The sequence below is a fragment of the Komagataella phaffii genome, chromosome 1 (genome assembly GCF_000027005.1).
Source record: "Komagataella phaffii GS115 chromosome 1, complete sequence".
NCBI lineage: Eukaryota > Fungi > Ascomycota > Pichiomycetes > Pichiales > Pichiaceae > Komagataella > Komagataella phaffii.
Genome location: NC_012963.1, coordinates 728,226 through 742,762, shown reverse-complemented (window position 1 = coordinate 742,762; position 14,537 = coordinate 728,226). Strand labels below are relative to the sequence as shown.

Below are 14,537 nucleotides of genomic sequence, written 5' to 3'. Positions count from 1 at the left end.
GAAGAGGATCAAACGAGAGCATCGAAGATCTAAAGATCTGGTGAGCCGAAACTATTAGCTCGTATATTTGGATATCGAGTCCCCCCAATGGGGTGCTCTGTGTAGTAACAAAGGAATGTTTAATGATTAGTAATTGACTTAGTAGAGGCTGTCTATGCTGTTGTTCATATTGGACGCCAAATTTTCCCGAAGGAAGCGTGCATCAAAAACAATATGGATCACGGCGAGCGAAAATTTCTAAAGCTCTAATTCTCGGAGTTAAGCACATCAAGTGCAAGTCAACTTCGATCGTGAAAAAACGATTTTTTCGTCTTGGAATAAAAGCTGCTGAAGTTCGCAAGGAGAAGGTCTCCTCAAGCCAGTGAAGAGTAAACACTGGCAAACGAACATGCTCTAGCTATCATGGGACAACCATCATGGAATAGATGTATAGAAACAGAGATTTATGCACCCATCACATGAAAAATGCACCCACTGTATTACGTGTGATTGGATTGTCCGTGTGTTTCAGTGGTTGCATCGGTGAGCGCACTTTGATAGGACGGTAATTGCTCGGGCTCCTGGGGACTATAGACAGGCGCTGGCGCACTAGTTTTAGCTTCTTTTGAAGGTGTTGGTGGTATTTCCACCGGTATTCCATCTTGAGGAGGAGGAGGTGGAGGCCCCATTCTCCGATCGATTCCTGAGAGAAGTGTGATAGGAAAAATTGCGAATGTTTTCTTTGGCCTATGGTCACTGTCACCAAATCGTGCTGTTATATGTAATGAATATTTTGTGTAAATGTTACACGAATAAAAGGTGGGAGGAAGATGTCTAGGCACCACAACCGACTCTAAAAAGTCTGTGGGAATGCGCAGTTTGGCTTCGGTTTCTGAAACTGGTTGTGCATCAGCCATATCTAACCACATATTGAGTTCCTTGGACTCAAATACTTTAACTTTATTAGCATGATTTATATGCTTGTGACCCACAGAATAGAAAGTATCTCTTTCTAACTCAATCTCAAAGTGCGTGAAACAAACTCTACCCAAGAGGTTAGACTCACCATTATCCATAAAGAACTGGCTCGGATTAGATGTACCCAGAATTATCTGCAGATCAAGGGGATGTCCTGGAGTTAACGTTGCTCCATTGAGCAACACAATATCAAAGTCAATCTCTAATGGACTAGATGGAAAGTCAGCGTCATCAGAACCCTTTCCAAAACCAAATATTGACCTTTTTCTGCGAGTGGTTCCAGTCGTACATTCCTTTCTAGTTTGCACACCACCTGATTTTTGAAATATTTGGCCAACCCTTTTATTTGGAAAGTCAATGACCTTCTTTGCATAAACCGGTGTTCCTACTGGTACATCTCGAGAGATCAAGGAATCATCAGGTAGGAAAACAAAAGGGACAATCTCTCTCAAGTTGGCTTTCAATAATGCACTTCTTCGAGCCGTCACTTTGATGAAATACTTGATGTTAGCATCTCGATACGAGAAACTGGGAGGCAGATAACAATTTTTATGGGCTACAAAGCCATAGTAATGCTTATTACATGCTCTACCATAGCTATCAGCCAATTCAACCAACGGTTTCCTGTAACAATTGGATGTGTCGGGGAGGACAAATTCGAAGGGATAGGAGTACTCTCCTGCTATCAGATCAAACTCCGTAGCATGGGTCACAGCTTGAATATTTTTGGGAGGAAATACTTTGTCATCATGAAATAAGAATCGATGAGTTTCAGTAATCCAGATATACTTGTTGTTCTCATGGGTATGCCTTTTACGGAATTTTGCAGTAGCTTTAGAGATCCCTTCCAACTTTACATCAATACCTTTCAAAGATATGTCTTTCGGGACATTCAATTGAATGGTACCTTTTATAATGTCACCAGAGGCATAAACTTGCTTTCTGTAGAGTGGGTCAATGTGAATTGAGACAGAAGAGATTGAAAACATACAGAGGTAGCAATGGGGTAAGGGTTGAGATTTATAGGACTAGATAACGTTCTAGTAGTTGTTGATGGATGACGTACCTGTCGCGCCTGCGCCTGTTTAAGCCACTCTCAGCCGAAGCTTAGCATTCATATAGAGGGATGAAAGCTAGGCCGTTTGGTTGGCCCAATCCCGCTTTGAATTATATATTGGCGTCTGTTGATACTGAGTACCATTCTTTGTCCTAGATCAACTGGTTAGAGGATGTAAAGGAGCGAGAAAATTCCAGAGTTGGGACTTTTTGTGTATGAGGTTGCTATTTGGAGTTCCTGGATGCATACATACACTGCAGAGTTAGTCCCTGTGGGTATATTGCATCGTGGCTTATTCCGCATTTATTTTCTAAGGTTCCCTTACTTGAAGATCTGAATGACCTATCGGTTATTGTCACAGGAGTTTCTGTGGCGATAGCCAAAAACTGATAATATTTGCTAGATGTAGGTGGAATAGAAACAGATTTAAGGTCTTGAAGTCATGTCATCTCGACAGAAGAAGGTTGGCTTTTTACCTTCAAACTCTCCCCGCAAGAATAAACAGACTCATTTGAGGCTCCTGCCTACAAAAAAGAAAGCTTTTGCCAGCGGTGCTGCTAGTTCAGTCAAACTTGTTATCCTTGCATTTATTATGATTATTATTTACAGCACACACGAATATTCACCACACACCTTTCATCACCCCCGGAAGTTCGCCCGCTAATGCCTGCTCTCTGAACTGAGTTCTACAAAGTCTAAAATCCCTGAAAACACCTTTGCCTCTTCCAGAATCCACGCATCTGTTGCTAACTTGGTTCATATAAGTATAATAAGGCATGGATGTCAATTGTAGTTGGGCCTCCACTCTTGTTCTTTTTGGCAGTAGAGTGTTCCTAGCAATAAACTTTAATGCTTGCACGGTAACTTCATTTGCAGCAGCCTGCTGTCTTTTAAAATGGTCCCTCAATACTCGCCCATTTATGTATGTGCTGGGAATCTTTGTAGGAATAGGAAACCGTTTCATAGTCATCTCGTACGTCGGTTTGATCCTTGGTGATAGTTGAAATTCTTCCAATGTGATACAACTATTCGCGTGAGAGTTATCGCGAGTATTCTAGAGTTGTTCCCTTGGATGTCTGATGATCCACTGAAGTGATTGAAGAAGATTTAAACCAGAACATTTGAAAAACGCTCAGTAAATTAGTTTTTGACACCCTAAACATGTGTGATAGACTTTACGAATAATTCTATGGCCACCTATCAACCTTGATTTCGTTAAACAAGATTGAGAAAGTTACACCTCTAAATCTTGCCAAACACCCCAACACCACAGATACTCTTACAATTCGCTCCTTATGATTGGCTCTCTGGCAAATTCAAAGAAAACCAACCAGATCTTTTTCCTGTTCCTTTATAGTTAACAACCATGCTTTCCAAGAGATTTCTGTCCACCGCCGCTGGTAAGGCTAGATTCACCCAGCTGACCAATGGTTTAGTGATTGCCTCCAAAAAAGTTCCATCCACATACACTACCATTGGTGTTTACACAGGCGCTGGTTCCAGAGCTGAGAACCCATACAACTCAGGTGTATCGTCTCTTTTGGTTCAGTCTCTAGCCAATGCTTCCAAAGATGCCGCTGCCAAGGAAGGTGTTATCGTAGATTCAGAGAACTACAGAGAGGTTTCTTCCATTTCCACCACCATTGCCAAGGGTAACGAGGCAGCTGCTTTCAAGACTCTGGAGTCCATCTTGACCAACTCCCTCAAGTCTCTTGAAGACGCTTCATTCATCAGAGAGCAAGCTAACATTGCCGGTGAAAAGTCTGATGCCGTCGAGCTTAACCCGGAACAGACCGTCATTGAGCACTTGTACTCCACCGCTTATCAAGGAACCTCATTGGCCTTGCCAGTTTACGGTAAAGGTGAGGTCGTTTCAACTTTGGAGCCTGCTGACTTAATTTCCTTCTTCAAGAAGAGCTTTGTTGCATCCAACACTGCTTTGGTGGCCACGGGTGATGTCGATCATGAGAAATTGGTAGAATTTGCTTCCAAGTTGAATATTACTGAAGGTCTCAAGCCTCACGTTCAACCCGCCCAATTCTTGGGTTCCGAGGTTAGATTCAGAGATGACAACTTGCCATCAGCTTACGTTGCCATTGCTGCTGAAGGTGAGTCTCTCTTATCTAGAGACTACTTTGTTGCTAAGGTTGCTGCCCAGGTGAACGGAAGCTACCTTAACAGTGACCCTACTTCTGCTCTACAAGGTTCCAAATTATCCACCATCGTCAAGGAGAACCACTTGGCAGACTCCTACTACCACTTTTCCACTTCCTTAACCGATTCCGGTTTGTGGGGTTTCTACACACAATCTTCCAACATCATTAACCTTGACGACTTGATCCATTTCACCCTAAAAGACTGGAACAGATTTTCCACCACCATTTCCGAAGTTGAGGTTGAGAGAGCCAAGGCTCAACTAAAGGTTTTGTTATTGAGTAAAGATGACACCGTTGAAAAGTTGAATGCTTCTCTGGGTATCAACGCCATTGTTTCTGGATATGAACAGTCCTCCGAGGAGATTATTTCTAGAATTGACAAGGTTAGCGTTGCTGACGTTACTAGGTGGGCAGGTTCCAAATTGTGGGATCAAGACATTGCCATCTCTGCCACAGGACAAATCGAGGCTTTGTTCGATTACAACAGATTGAGAAACGACATGTCCCAAATGAGATGGTAAGCAAATAAACTATCTAGGAGTATGTTAAATAGAAGACATGTTTATTGTAGGATTATGGTCAAGTCATTTGTAAGACGTATTCTTCCTTTCACCAACTAAATGTTTCATTTTCGAGCATAAACTAATCTACTCTCTTCGCTCGACCAACAAATAATTTTCTTTCAACCTTCCACCAGAAACCCCATGTTGAGAGTGTCTAATCTTTCTAGAAGGCTTGGTGTAGGCTCCTTGGGAAGGTTTGTTACTAGCCCTTTGTTGCAAAAAACACCAGTGCAAATTTTTAGATTTAACTCTTCCCAAAACAAAGATGTGTATGACCTTTGGATCCAATCTATACAGGAACTACGAAAAGAGTTGAATGACAAGCCGTGGATCCCAGAAGTCTCCTTGGCACCCCCAGGACAAGCAAGAGCGGACATGAGAGACACTAGCCACCTACAGTGGCAGCCAACTCAAGAGCAGCTGGAACAGATTGCTGAGTTAAAGTCCAAACCTATTCCTCTGAAAAATGATCCCCTCATTGAACATTGCACAAACCTCATAATGAAGGACGGATTGAAGTATAAAGCGAACCAATATTTGAGCAAGGCTTTGTATTTGGTGTTTTTACAAAAAAGAAAAGATCCTGTGGAGTTACTTAGAGGATGTCTGGACAGCTTGGGACCATTATGTAGTACCAAGACCATGAAGACCGGATTTGCGAAGAATGTTACCGTTCCGGTACCCTTATCTACGAGACAACGTAACAGGTTAGCATTCAAATGGATCCTAGAAGGCAGCGACAAGAGGGCATCAAAGGATTTCAGTGTCAGATTGGCGGAGGAGATAATTAGTGTGATTGATGGCAAATCGTCTGGATTTGAGAAACGGTCTCTTATGCATAAACAGGCTGCTTTGCACAGAGCCTATCTGAAGCTCAAATAAAAAAAGATACACTTAGTATTTTATATGTATATAGTATCTTATTTCTATGATAGATGAACTCTTTTTGTAGTTTGAACTGGTAGAGACCTATCGTGGACTCGACGCTTCAGAGAAATAGGTTCCATAGTGGAGTCACTTTCATCATCTGAACATGAAAGGGAAGGAGGAATGTTAGGACGAGCCATAGCTGAGGCCAAGGAAATCATCCTGGACTTAGGAGCTCCATAGGCAAGGGCCTGGAGTGACTCCTTCCATTTGGAGAATGTCTCAAGGTCGATGAAGAGTTTGTATTCCAAATCAACTAGAATCGCAATTTCATTCTGCATCAACTCCTGGACAGATAGTCCAGAGACCCGTGACCAAGTATTGGCAGTGTAGTTCTTATCTTGAGTGAATTTGTAGGAGAGCATAAGACATGATAGAAAGATTCTTTTTGCACACCTAACCTTCGTACTTCTGAGACTTAGTTTATGAATATAATAAAGGGCAACTTCTAATACGCCGATCTTTGCCTTTGTTCGTTTCAAAACTTCAGTGATGAAAAATTGAAGGCCCCGAAGTTTAGAGTCATAAGATTGATAAACTTGCCACGGCCAGTTTAGTTGTAGCATAATAGCAGCAGCATGAACCAGAGACACCGAATCGACACTCTGAATTTGTTCCGATTTTTGCACCTTGTCAGCAATAGGTGCCTTTAACGCCTTAACGTGAACGCCAAGGTTGTCATTGCCAGTCTTTACTGTGACAACAGTGGTGGATGACGTTGCCTGATAATCGTTAAATATCATAGTTTTGATTTACCTGTTGTAGGGTATCCCACGCAAAGGCAGGATTAAAACATGGTTGATATTATTACCGATATTTAGAGCTAATAGAGGATAAAAATGACGAAAAGGGTAGGCTGACTGTTAGAAATAAGAATTCCTTCCTGGGCTTCTACTTGTGCTTATATACTGAAAGCCTAATGCTAGGCATTTTATTTCCTTCGCGGGTGAGTCACCTCGTTAGTGTCATAGTATGACACCAAATGACACACAAAATAGATGTGCGAGACTGGAGCCGTAGGCAACATTTGCCGGGTCGGAAATGCGAGAAAAAAAAAAAAAATGCAGGCCGAGCTTACCAAAAACACAACATCCAACATCCTTTATTATATCAACCCACTCTTCTTCAAATGGTTCTGTAATAAAATGTCCGTTGTGGCGTTGAGAACAAACTCCATACTTTGAGTGTCAGTAGCACAAGTTCTATGTACGTATACCGGCTTGCTTGTCCTGTTGACACTTAAAAATGTCCTTTCCAAGTATGTCACCACACTATCAACATTATGCACATCCCCTGGATAATCAGGGAAATACTCTTTGAAGTTGGTTTGCTGTAACTTCTCCTCTAACAGATCAATCTTGTTCAGAAATAGTATAAAAGGTGTATCGACAAACCATCGGGAATTGCATAGGCTTTCGAATAGTAGTATGGCTTCATGGACCCTATTCACTCTTTCATCTTCAAAAAGTGTTTGGTTGAATTCTGATACAGCCAGCACGAATACCACTGCCGTTATATCTTCAAAGCAATGTATCCACTTTCTCCTTTCTGATCTTTGTCCTCCAGCATCTAGCACTTTAAGCCTTGTGGATCCAATATTGAAATCTGTCTCTGTTATCCCGGTAGTTTTGATACGACCTTTAAGAATATCTGTATCACTACAGATATAATCAGGATCCGCAAATTTTTGAATATTTTCAAAATAATACCTTGTGCTGGCTTCTAATTGAAACTCGTGTGCTCTATTATAACATTGTTGAATCCCCGGATCATGTGCCCACAGTAATTGGATTGCGTTGGCCAATTGCTGTCTTTGTTGCTTCCTCGCAGCAAAATCTCCCGTAGGCCTTGACTCTTTCAACTCTTCCAATTCCTGGTTCTCTAGCTCTGTCTCTGCGGAGTCGCCCAGCAACCTCTCAGATTGTTCCAAATTTCTATCCCAGAGGGCATCTGCTTGACCGGTACCCATCCTCTTCCTCCTTGATTCACCGCCATCTGAATACTTCATTACATAATCCTTCAAGAAGCTCTCATCACCAATGGTACCCACATCAAGACATCTGTACCTCAGTATCAGTTTTTTGGCCTGCGAAAAAGGACTATCTGGTTCATCGCACTTTAAGGGAATATGCAGCCTTCTAGCGTGAATCATTAGGAGCTTCATGCTCTGAACTGCATCGACCCAGATTATTTGAGCATACTGAAGACGCTCCTGGTACTGGAATCCATCTTTATGTAAGAGACGTAACTGCTTTAAGACGGTAGACTTACCGCTTTCTCCTGCACCCAGGAGGATCATCTTCAACTGAGACCTCTCCACCTTTTGGTGAGACTTTAAAGATTTCTCAATCGCATCATTTATTCTCTTCTGCTCATAGTACCTTTCATCCATTTCCATAGTGCTAGCTCCACAACCCATTATGACGGTGTAGAACAATGTAGTTTTCGTGCCATGCTACTGCTTATATAAAAGTTTTGCGGCTTAAAAGATACTGTTTCAGATCATTTGAAACGCTCTCGAATTAATTATCTATTAGTACGGCCGTTAATTTCTATTTACAGTGGTCATCATTATTATACTCTAAACTGTTCGTTTCTTTTCATACGTGGAAGGTTCAAACGGTTCACCTTGGATACGTCCAATGAACCCAAGCTCTTATACCAAACAGCCAGGCTTGGATCTTGCTCGATGTCGCTAGCGATCCATCGATCTAAAGCCTTGGTGCTCTTTAAATATGGTCCGTAAACTTTGAACAATTGGAAAAACAGCTTCACCCTCTCATCTCTGCCACCAGGTAGTTCATCAAGAATAGGCGATCTGATAGTGGCAGATTTCAAGGACGTTAAGTCCGCAGGTGCTAAGAAAGCTTCACGATTGGCATCGTGCAACAACAGCAAATTCTCAAAAGTCTGCTGAATTCTTTGAGGAGGTACGTCAACAGATCCTAAGGCTTTCAACAGACATCTATGAGCAACTAGTGTCGGCTCAATGTTGTAAGTTTTATAGGCTTCCTGGATCGAGTCAATTACCTCCAAACTCCGCCATTGCTGGCATTTAGAAGTCAAAACATTAAGGAATGGCTCATCTAGTGGTCTGATCTGGGAGTAGCTGACGATAAGCTGTTTTAATTCCTTTATAGATTCAGCTGAATATTGTGGGTATTTCTGAAAGAATATATTGAAGAAAACGTTGTTGAAAGAAGATGAAATCATTCGAGGTAAATACTTCTTGGAAGCGTAGTTATTCCAAGTCTTAATCCAAATGGTTTTGACCCGTTCAAAGTCTCTTGTGACTTCCCAAGTATTGTTCATATAACTGTTGATAAAATTCAATTGTAATGGTGTGTGGTAAGGTAATTTGTTATCCATAGCGTCATTGAAGAAGACATCTGCAGTGTCTATATTCTTACAATAGCCGATAAAACTCAAATGAGCCATGGTAACATTCGACTTTTGGTGAGGCAATGGAGTTTTTCCGTCATTATTCTGGTACAAGTTGTTCACTAGAGACTTGAATATTTGCAGAGACTCATCGACTTTATTATTAGAAAGACAAACTCTGATCATACCCAACAAGAACTTAGGATGAAGAACCTTGTGTTCGGCAGCGACATTCTTTTGTAGTTCAAGGTACTTTGGGTAGAGTTCATCAAAGTTAGCCTCATGGGCATCTGCAAGAATGGGCAACACAGCACCCAGTACCATCTGTCCTTCAAAAATTTCAGTCAAGTTTGGAATTTGTTTTCCGTTAGACCAAAAGGAAATAGCCTCTTCAGGAAGTTGCATATCTCTGAAACAATCAATCAGCAATGAGGTCAAAGAGACATTGGGACTAAACTTTTCGTCTAACAAATCATTGGAAACTTCTCTTACAGATGAGAGTAAGAACTCGTACATTTGGTTGTTCTTAGAAGAAGAATCAAAGTCTGGCTTGTTCTTTAATTTTTTTAACTCCAATCTGTTCATACGGAGGCCATTTCTCAAAAATGAGACCAAGTTCTGGACACGAGAACTTGTCAGCTCTCCACTCTCCAAAAGTTGTCTATATATCGGCATGATACCGATAATAGCATCCCAAAAGGTAGGAGAGACGTATGTGACACTTTCGCTACTTAGATCATACGTGGTGTTCTGTGATGAGTAGTTATCAAATGCTAATAATTCATTTTTAAATGCAGAATCTTCGGGTGTTTGCACTTGGAAATATGGCCTGAAGTTTTTCTTATTTTTTTTCTGATTGAAATCTCTCAACGGTCTTGGAGGTTCCTCATCATGGAGGATAGTAGAAGCACTTGAATTAGCATTCTTTGAGGCTGAAGCTGGACTTTGGGTATTGAATAACCTTCCAGAGGGAGAGTTATGTTGTACTAGCTTGCTAGAAACTCTCTGTCCCTGTTTAGTAGAGCTGTTTGCGAGTATTCTAAACATAGATGAGGGATTGTTTAGGAGAAAGGAAAGTTTTCTCTCGCTTCCTAAGAAGGCACTGTACGAGGGATTCGCGGAAGGCGTTCCGTTGGAGAAGTTGTTGGAGATTTTTGGGTTTGGAATATGGGGAACCGAACAGCGGACTACATTGGGGCGAAATTAGTGTCACGGAGCCTCTGTGAGAAGTTGCTACCCCAATATTTCTACTTTGATGAAAATCAATGACCCAATCACAGAAAATAGGCAACATTACCCCCTACTCTCCGAGATCATCCGATCATATGTAGTTTTCAAGAAGTGTCATCAGACATCTTCAAATCAATTGGTACACTACAGAAAGTCCATCTAGGTCCTCGAGAATACAACTGTTAACTCGTTTACTTTGTTTGATCAGAACACCATCTCATTTCCTCCACCTGGCACGCAAATGTCAAAGAATTCTCAGAGGTCTTCGATTCCTACATCGCATACGCTATGGTCTCCTTCGGACACGGTCAAGGATGCTGCGGAGTCTTTAGGGATCTTTAATTTGAATGAGGAGGCAGCGAAGAACCTGGCAATGGACATTGAATATAGAATACACGAGATATTGGACCAGGCATCAAAGTTTATGCGTCACGGTAAGAGAAGAACTTTACACACTAGCGACATTGATAGAGCGTTGAAAGTTTTGAATCTAGAACCTCTTTATGGTTACGATGTCTCCAGACCACTGGTTTTCAAGGAAGCTTTGGTCGGAGCAGGACAGAACCTGTATTATGTTGACGACGACGAAGTAGACTTTGAAAAGTTGATCAACGAACCTCTTCCAAAAGTGCCTAGATTCAGCACCTTTACAGCGCATTGGCTAGCTATTGAGGGTGTTCAACCTGCTATTCCTCAAAATCCTTCCCCCAATGACATTAAGAATATCTTACCCATCAACAGAGGGTCAATGGAAAACATGTTTTCTCTCATCAATGATGAGGTCAAGGAGGACACCAATGAAGAATTCACATCTACAGGTCCCTCTGTCTCATCTAATATTTCTAATCAAAAGCAAGGACTGGAAGTTAAGCCTTTGGTGAAACATGTGCTTTCCAGGGAATTACAACTCTATTTCGACAAAATCGTGGAAGTTTTGCTCAATCAAGAAGAAACAAAGGAAGCAGAACTTTTGCGAAATAGCGCATTGCAATCTGTGCGTGCTGACCCTGGTCTTCACCAACTAGTTCCATATTTCATCCAGTTTATTTCTGAAACAATCACAAAGAACTTGAAAAATATTTCATTACTGTCCACGATGTTGGAGTTGATATACTCACTGCTTATGAATGAGTCACTCTTTTTGGAACCTTATGTCCACGCTATTATTCCATGTATTCTCACTCTTTTACTAGCCAAGAAAATAGGAAATGTTGACGACGAATTACAGAAGCAACAACAACTTGCTCTTCGTGAACTCAGTGCTTCCCTTTTGGAAAGGGTTATTGAAGATTTTGGATCTAGTTACTCAACATTGAAACCTAGAATCACAAGGACTCTTCTTCGTGCCTTTGTTTCTGTCAACAACACAACCCCAGGAACCCAATATGGGGCACTATTAGGGCTACGAGGCTTGGGAAGTGAAGTTATTCGAATAGTAGTCTTGGGAAATGTGATAAACTGGAGCAGCACGTTTTTGGAAAAACTTCAACAGGAAGACCAAGTATTTTTGATCGACACACTGATTGAGACGTTAAGAGTGCTGACTAAGGAGGGTAAACTAGTCAAAGATATGAAAACTGAAAATGGAATAGATAATGAGAGGTTGAAACAGAGAGTGGGTGATTTAATAGCTGACAGGATACAAGCTTGCGACGATGCTCAGGATATATATTGGGGAATATTTTTTGGTGAGGTATGAGGAATTTAGAGAAAGCAAGCAAATTATTTATTCGTTTGCATCTGAAAATACTGGTGAACTTACTAATCGGTCTTCTTCGTATTCGCCGGCTGTTGTTTGGAAGAAGGGTGAACTTTCTATGGCTATCTGTTCTCCTGGTCTGGTCTTTTTTGGCGATGGCGTTGGAGTGACTGTTTGGAGCTTTCTGAAAGGTTTTGTGGGTGATAATGATGTAATATATTCCTCCTCCGGTGATGTTTTAAGTTGTTTTATGGGAGTCTCCTTTACTTGAATTCTTGATTTTTTTGGAGTTTCTTGTATTTCAATTTGAGATGCAAGTGACAATGACTTCTTAGATTTGCTAAATATAAAGGAGTCAACTTGCTGAGGTAAAGCTGGAGGAGCAGTGGATTTTTCTTTTTCTTTATGATGGGTTGACATGTCGAACATTTTCCTCTGCATGTCAGATAATGCTGATCCAGTTCTCTTGAGTGATACTGGTATGGGTTGGTCACCGCTTGGCTGTGACTGAGATCTTTGCACTTGAGCCGGCCGAGGTGGTTTCTTTCTTTTCAGAGATATCTTTTCTGGAGATACACCTTTTATCTTGGTGTATAAATGCTTTAGTAGAGTAGGTAACTGCTTAATGTAGTAAGGGTAAATCAACTTATAGAACGTGTATGTTACTTTCTGTGAATTTATGGCGTCGTAAACTAACAATTTGTCAATATATGCAAGGTACTTTGAGATCAACGTTTCGTTTGACGAAGCTGAAGAGGTCGAAATGTTGACAAAGCTACTGGGCGGAGCTGAAGTGTTCTCTTTTTCAATAACAGTGCCTATCAACGTTGGAACTAATTGACGTTTACTCCGTATGCGGCTCTTGAAAGGGATATGAGCAGGTTTCTGAGCAGGGATATGATCGAATTCTTGTAGATTTAGGATTTCCAGCAATAAGAGTACTTGGAGTTGAATCTCTCTTAGCTTTAGTGCTGTTAAATCGTCCAAGGAATGAGAATTCTCTTTGAATGCGTGCGTTCTATAGGACGGTTCATCCCTATGAATGATTAACTTTTCAGGGGATGTAATATTTTCATCTAGATGCCGCTGATCAAAAGTGGAAGGGTCAATTACCAAACTAGACAATTGCGCCAACTTTGCGAGTTTGTCGACAGAAGAAATGTTGCGATATTTGATAAGAGAACTTTTGATGAAAATCTGCAAAGATGAAGTATCAAGGTATAAACTTTTGAAATATCTTGAAGTTAAGAGTTCAGACACTTGCAACTCGTCGTAACTTGGTAAAGCCTCTGGCTCTATATGCAAAAGGTCAACGAGACTTTCATTTTCAGGAACGACATCGAAAGTCAATGAAGACTCATCTTCTAAGGTCGGTTCAATAGTACAGTCATTTTTGGAAAACTGATGATCATTATGCTGAAGGTCCAATTCTTCAATGAATATTATACACCATAGCTTCTTGTAGACGCGCGTCAACAAACCATATTGAAATGACTTTGATAGAGTGATATTCCCCAGGTATAATTTGATGTAAAAGTTCTGCATAGAGTCTAGTTGTATCTCTGAAGAATCTAAATGAATAGTAATGAAAGATTTGTGGCTACCAGTGGTGTTGAAACTAACCAAATCTTTCATGAGTATATGTGATGAGTTGAGAAAAGAGTGTAGTGAAGGTGCCTGCCTCACCAGTTCGACCGTCATCGGAACTCTACGAGAACCTGGAACTGGCGATATCTGGAACCTCAACATAGTTAGGATTATCGTGCGAAGACCAGTTTTCAGTCCCGAGTTGTTGTAAAATGGAAAGTAACTTGAAGGATAACTTATGCAATGTATTAGGTATGGACGAGATAAAAATACTTCAAGATGCTGTTAGATGTTATTATCTTAAGTAATATTAATGATACTAGTCATACTAAATACAGGTGCTATTGACTAAGTCTGATAATGAACGTATCACACTCAGAGAAACTGTCAATATTTCAATTATATACTCGTTCAATCCATTTCCATAGTTCATCCCATAGACCATGGGGGCATAAACTTAGGGTATTATTGTTAGGCATAATTGCCAACATTCTTGCAGCCCTTTCACTGTTATTTCACCTTACTTGTTCATATCCTACGCCCGGATGGCTCAGATTACTGTCGTCAAACATGACTTCAGTACGAGGACTCAAACTGTCCCGAGTCCGCTGGTTGGAAAGAGGATCTTTTTGCACCAAATCATCATTCATTGAATTCGAAGAACGTGAAAAATTCTCAGTCGAATGCCTCCTTCTTCCAGCGCTTCTTCTTTTCCTTCCTGGTTTCTCTTTTTGTCTTTCTTCTAAAATCAGTTCAATCAAGTCAGCTCTGTTGATAACCTTTTTCTTATCAGGATTACGTTCGAAAGTCCGTTTGCCTAGGATGGGTAATGGGAAGTCCAACAGGCCACAGCTCAAACGATGTACGAATCCGGACATCATAGAGGAATAACCGGTAAGTGTTTAAGGGGCCAAATATTTCTGGAGAAGTTTGTCTATTTGAGGGTTCAAATCTTTTTCGGAATTCGGATGTACTGGAAA

General features: G+C 41.0%; 10 protein-coding genes across 10 annotated transcripts; 3 read left to right on the top strand and 7 right to left on the bottom strand.

Annotated features, from left to right (window-relative positions):
- Positions 1-479: 479 nt before the first annotated feature.
- On the bottom strand, positions 480-1,946 carry PAS_chr1-1_0101 (Hypothetical protein; the record flags this gene model as incomplete). The annotated part of the gene is made up of 1 exon (XM_002489699.1): positions 480-1,946. One exon carries the CDS (start codon positions 1,944-1,946, stop codon positions 480-482), a length of 1,467 nt encoding a protein of 488 aa, XP_002489744.1.
- A 690-nt stretch (positions 1,947-2,636) lies between these two features.
- On the bottom strand, positions 2,637-2,984 carry PAS_chr1-1_0100 (mitochondrial 37S ribosomal protein MRP2; the record flags this gene model as incomplete). Its single annotated transcript, XM_002489698.1, has 1 exon — positions 2,637-2,984. The coding sequence occupies one exon, from the start codon at positions 2,982-2,984 to the stop codon at positions 2,637-2,639; it is 348 nt and encodes a 115-aa protein (XP_002489743.1).
- Positions 2,985-3,380: 396 nt separating this feature from the next.
- On the top strand, positions 3,381-4,691 carry PAS_chr1-1_0099 (Core subunit of the ubiquinol-cytochrome c reductase complex (bc1 complex); the record flags this gene model as incomplete). Its single annotated transcript, XM_002489697.1, has 1 exon — positions 3,381-4,691. One exon carries the CDS (start codon positions 3,381-3,383, stop codon positions 4,689-4,691), a length of 1,311 nt encoding a protein of 436 aa, XP_002489742.1.
- A 183-nt stretch (positions 4,692-4,874) lies between these two features.
- On the top strand, positions 4,875-5,615 carry PAS_chr1-1_0098 (mitochondrial 37S ribosomal protein RSM7; the record flags this gene model as incomplete). Its single annotated transcript, XM_002489696.1, has 1 exon — positions 4,875-5,615. One exon carries the CDS (start codon positions 4,875-4,877, stop codon positions 5,613-5,615), a length of 741 nt encoding a protein of 246 aa, XP_002489741.1.
- Positions 5,616-5,659: 44 nt separating this feature from the next.
- On the bottom strand, positions 5,660-6,403 carry PAS_chr1-1_0097 (the record flags this gene model as incomplete). Its single annotated transcript, XM_002489695.1, has 1 exon — positions 5,660-6,403. One exon carries the CDS (start codon positions 6,401-6,403, stop codon positions 5,660-5,662), a length of 744 nt encoding a protein of 247 aa, XP_002489740.1.
- A 362-nt stretch (positions 6,404-6,765) lies between these two features.
- Positions 6,766-8,079, bottom strand: PAS_chr1-1_0096 (uncharacterized protein; the record flags this gene model as incomplete). The annotated part of the gene is made up of 1 exon (XM_002489694.1): positions 6,766-8,079. The coding sequence occupies one exon, from the start codon at positions 8,077-8,079 to the stop codon at positions 6,766-6,768; it is 1,314 nt and encodes a 437-aa protein (XP_002489739.1).
- A 155-nt stretch (positions 8,080-8,234) lies between these two features.
- PAS_chr1-1_0473 (uncharacterized protein) lies at positions 8,235-10,088 on the bottom strand (the record flags this gene model as incomplete). Its single annotated transcript, XM_002489693.1, has 1 exon — positions 8,235-10,088. One exon carries the CDS (start codon positions 10,086-10,088, stop codon positions 8,235-8,237), a length of 1,854 nt encoding a protein of 617 aa, XP_002489738.1.
- Positions 10,089-10,512: 424 nt separating this feature from the next.
- On the top strand, positions 10,513-11,970 carry PAS_chr1-1_0095 (Subunit (60 kDa) of TFIID and SAGA complexes; the record flags this gene model as incomplete). Its single annotated transcript, XM_002489692.1, has 1 exon — positions 10,513-11,970. One exon carries the CDS (start codon positions 10,513-10,515, stop codon positions 11,968-11,970), a length of 1,458 nt encoding a protein of 485 aa, XP_002489737.1.
- Positions 11,971-11,997: 27 nt separating this feature from the next.
- On the bottom strand, positions 11,998-13,719 carry PAS_chr1-1_0472 (uncharacterized protein; the record flags this gene model as incomplete). Its single annotated transcript, XM_002489691.1, has 1 exon — positions 11,998-13,719. The coding sequence occupies one exon, from the start codon at positions 13,717-13,719 to the stop codon at positions 11,998-12,000; it is 1,722 nt and encodes a 573-aa protein (XP_002489736.1).
- Positions 13,720-14,072: 353 nt separating this feature from the next.
- Positions 14,073-14,438, bottom strand: PAS_chr1-1_0094 (Hypothetical protein; the record flags this gene model as incomplete). The annotated part of the gene is made up of 1 exon (XM_002489690.1): positions 14,073-14,438. The coding sequence occupies one exon, from the start codon at positions 14,436-14,438 to the stop codon at positions 14,073-14,075; it is 366 nt and encodes a 121-aa protein (XP_002489735.1).
- Positions 14,439-14,537: the final 99 nt, after the last annotated feature.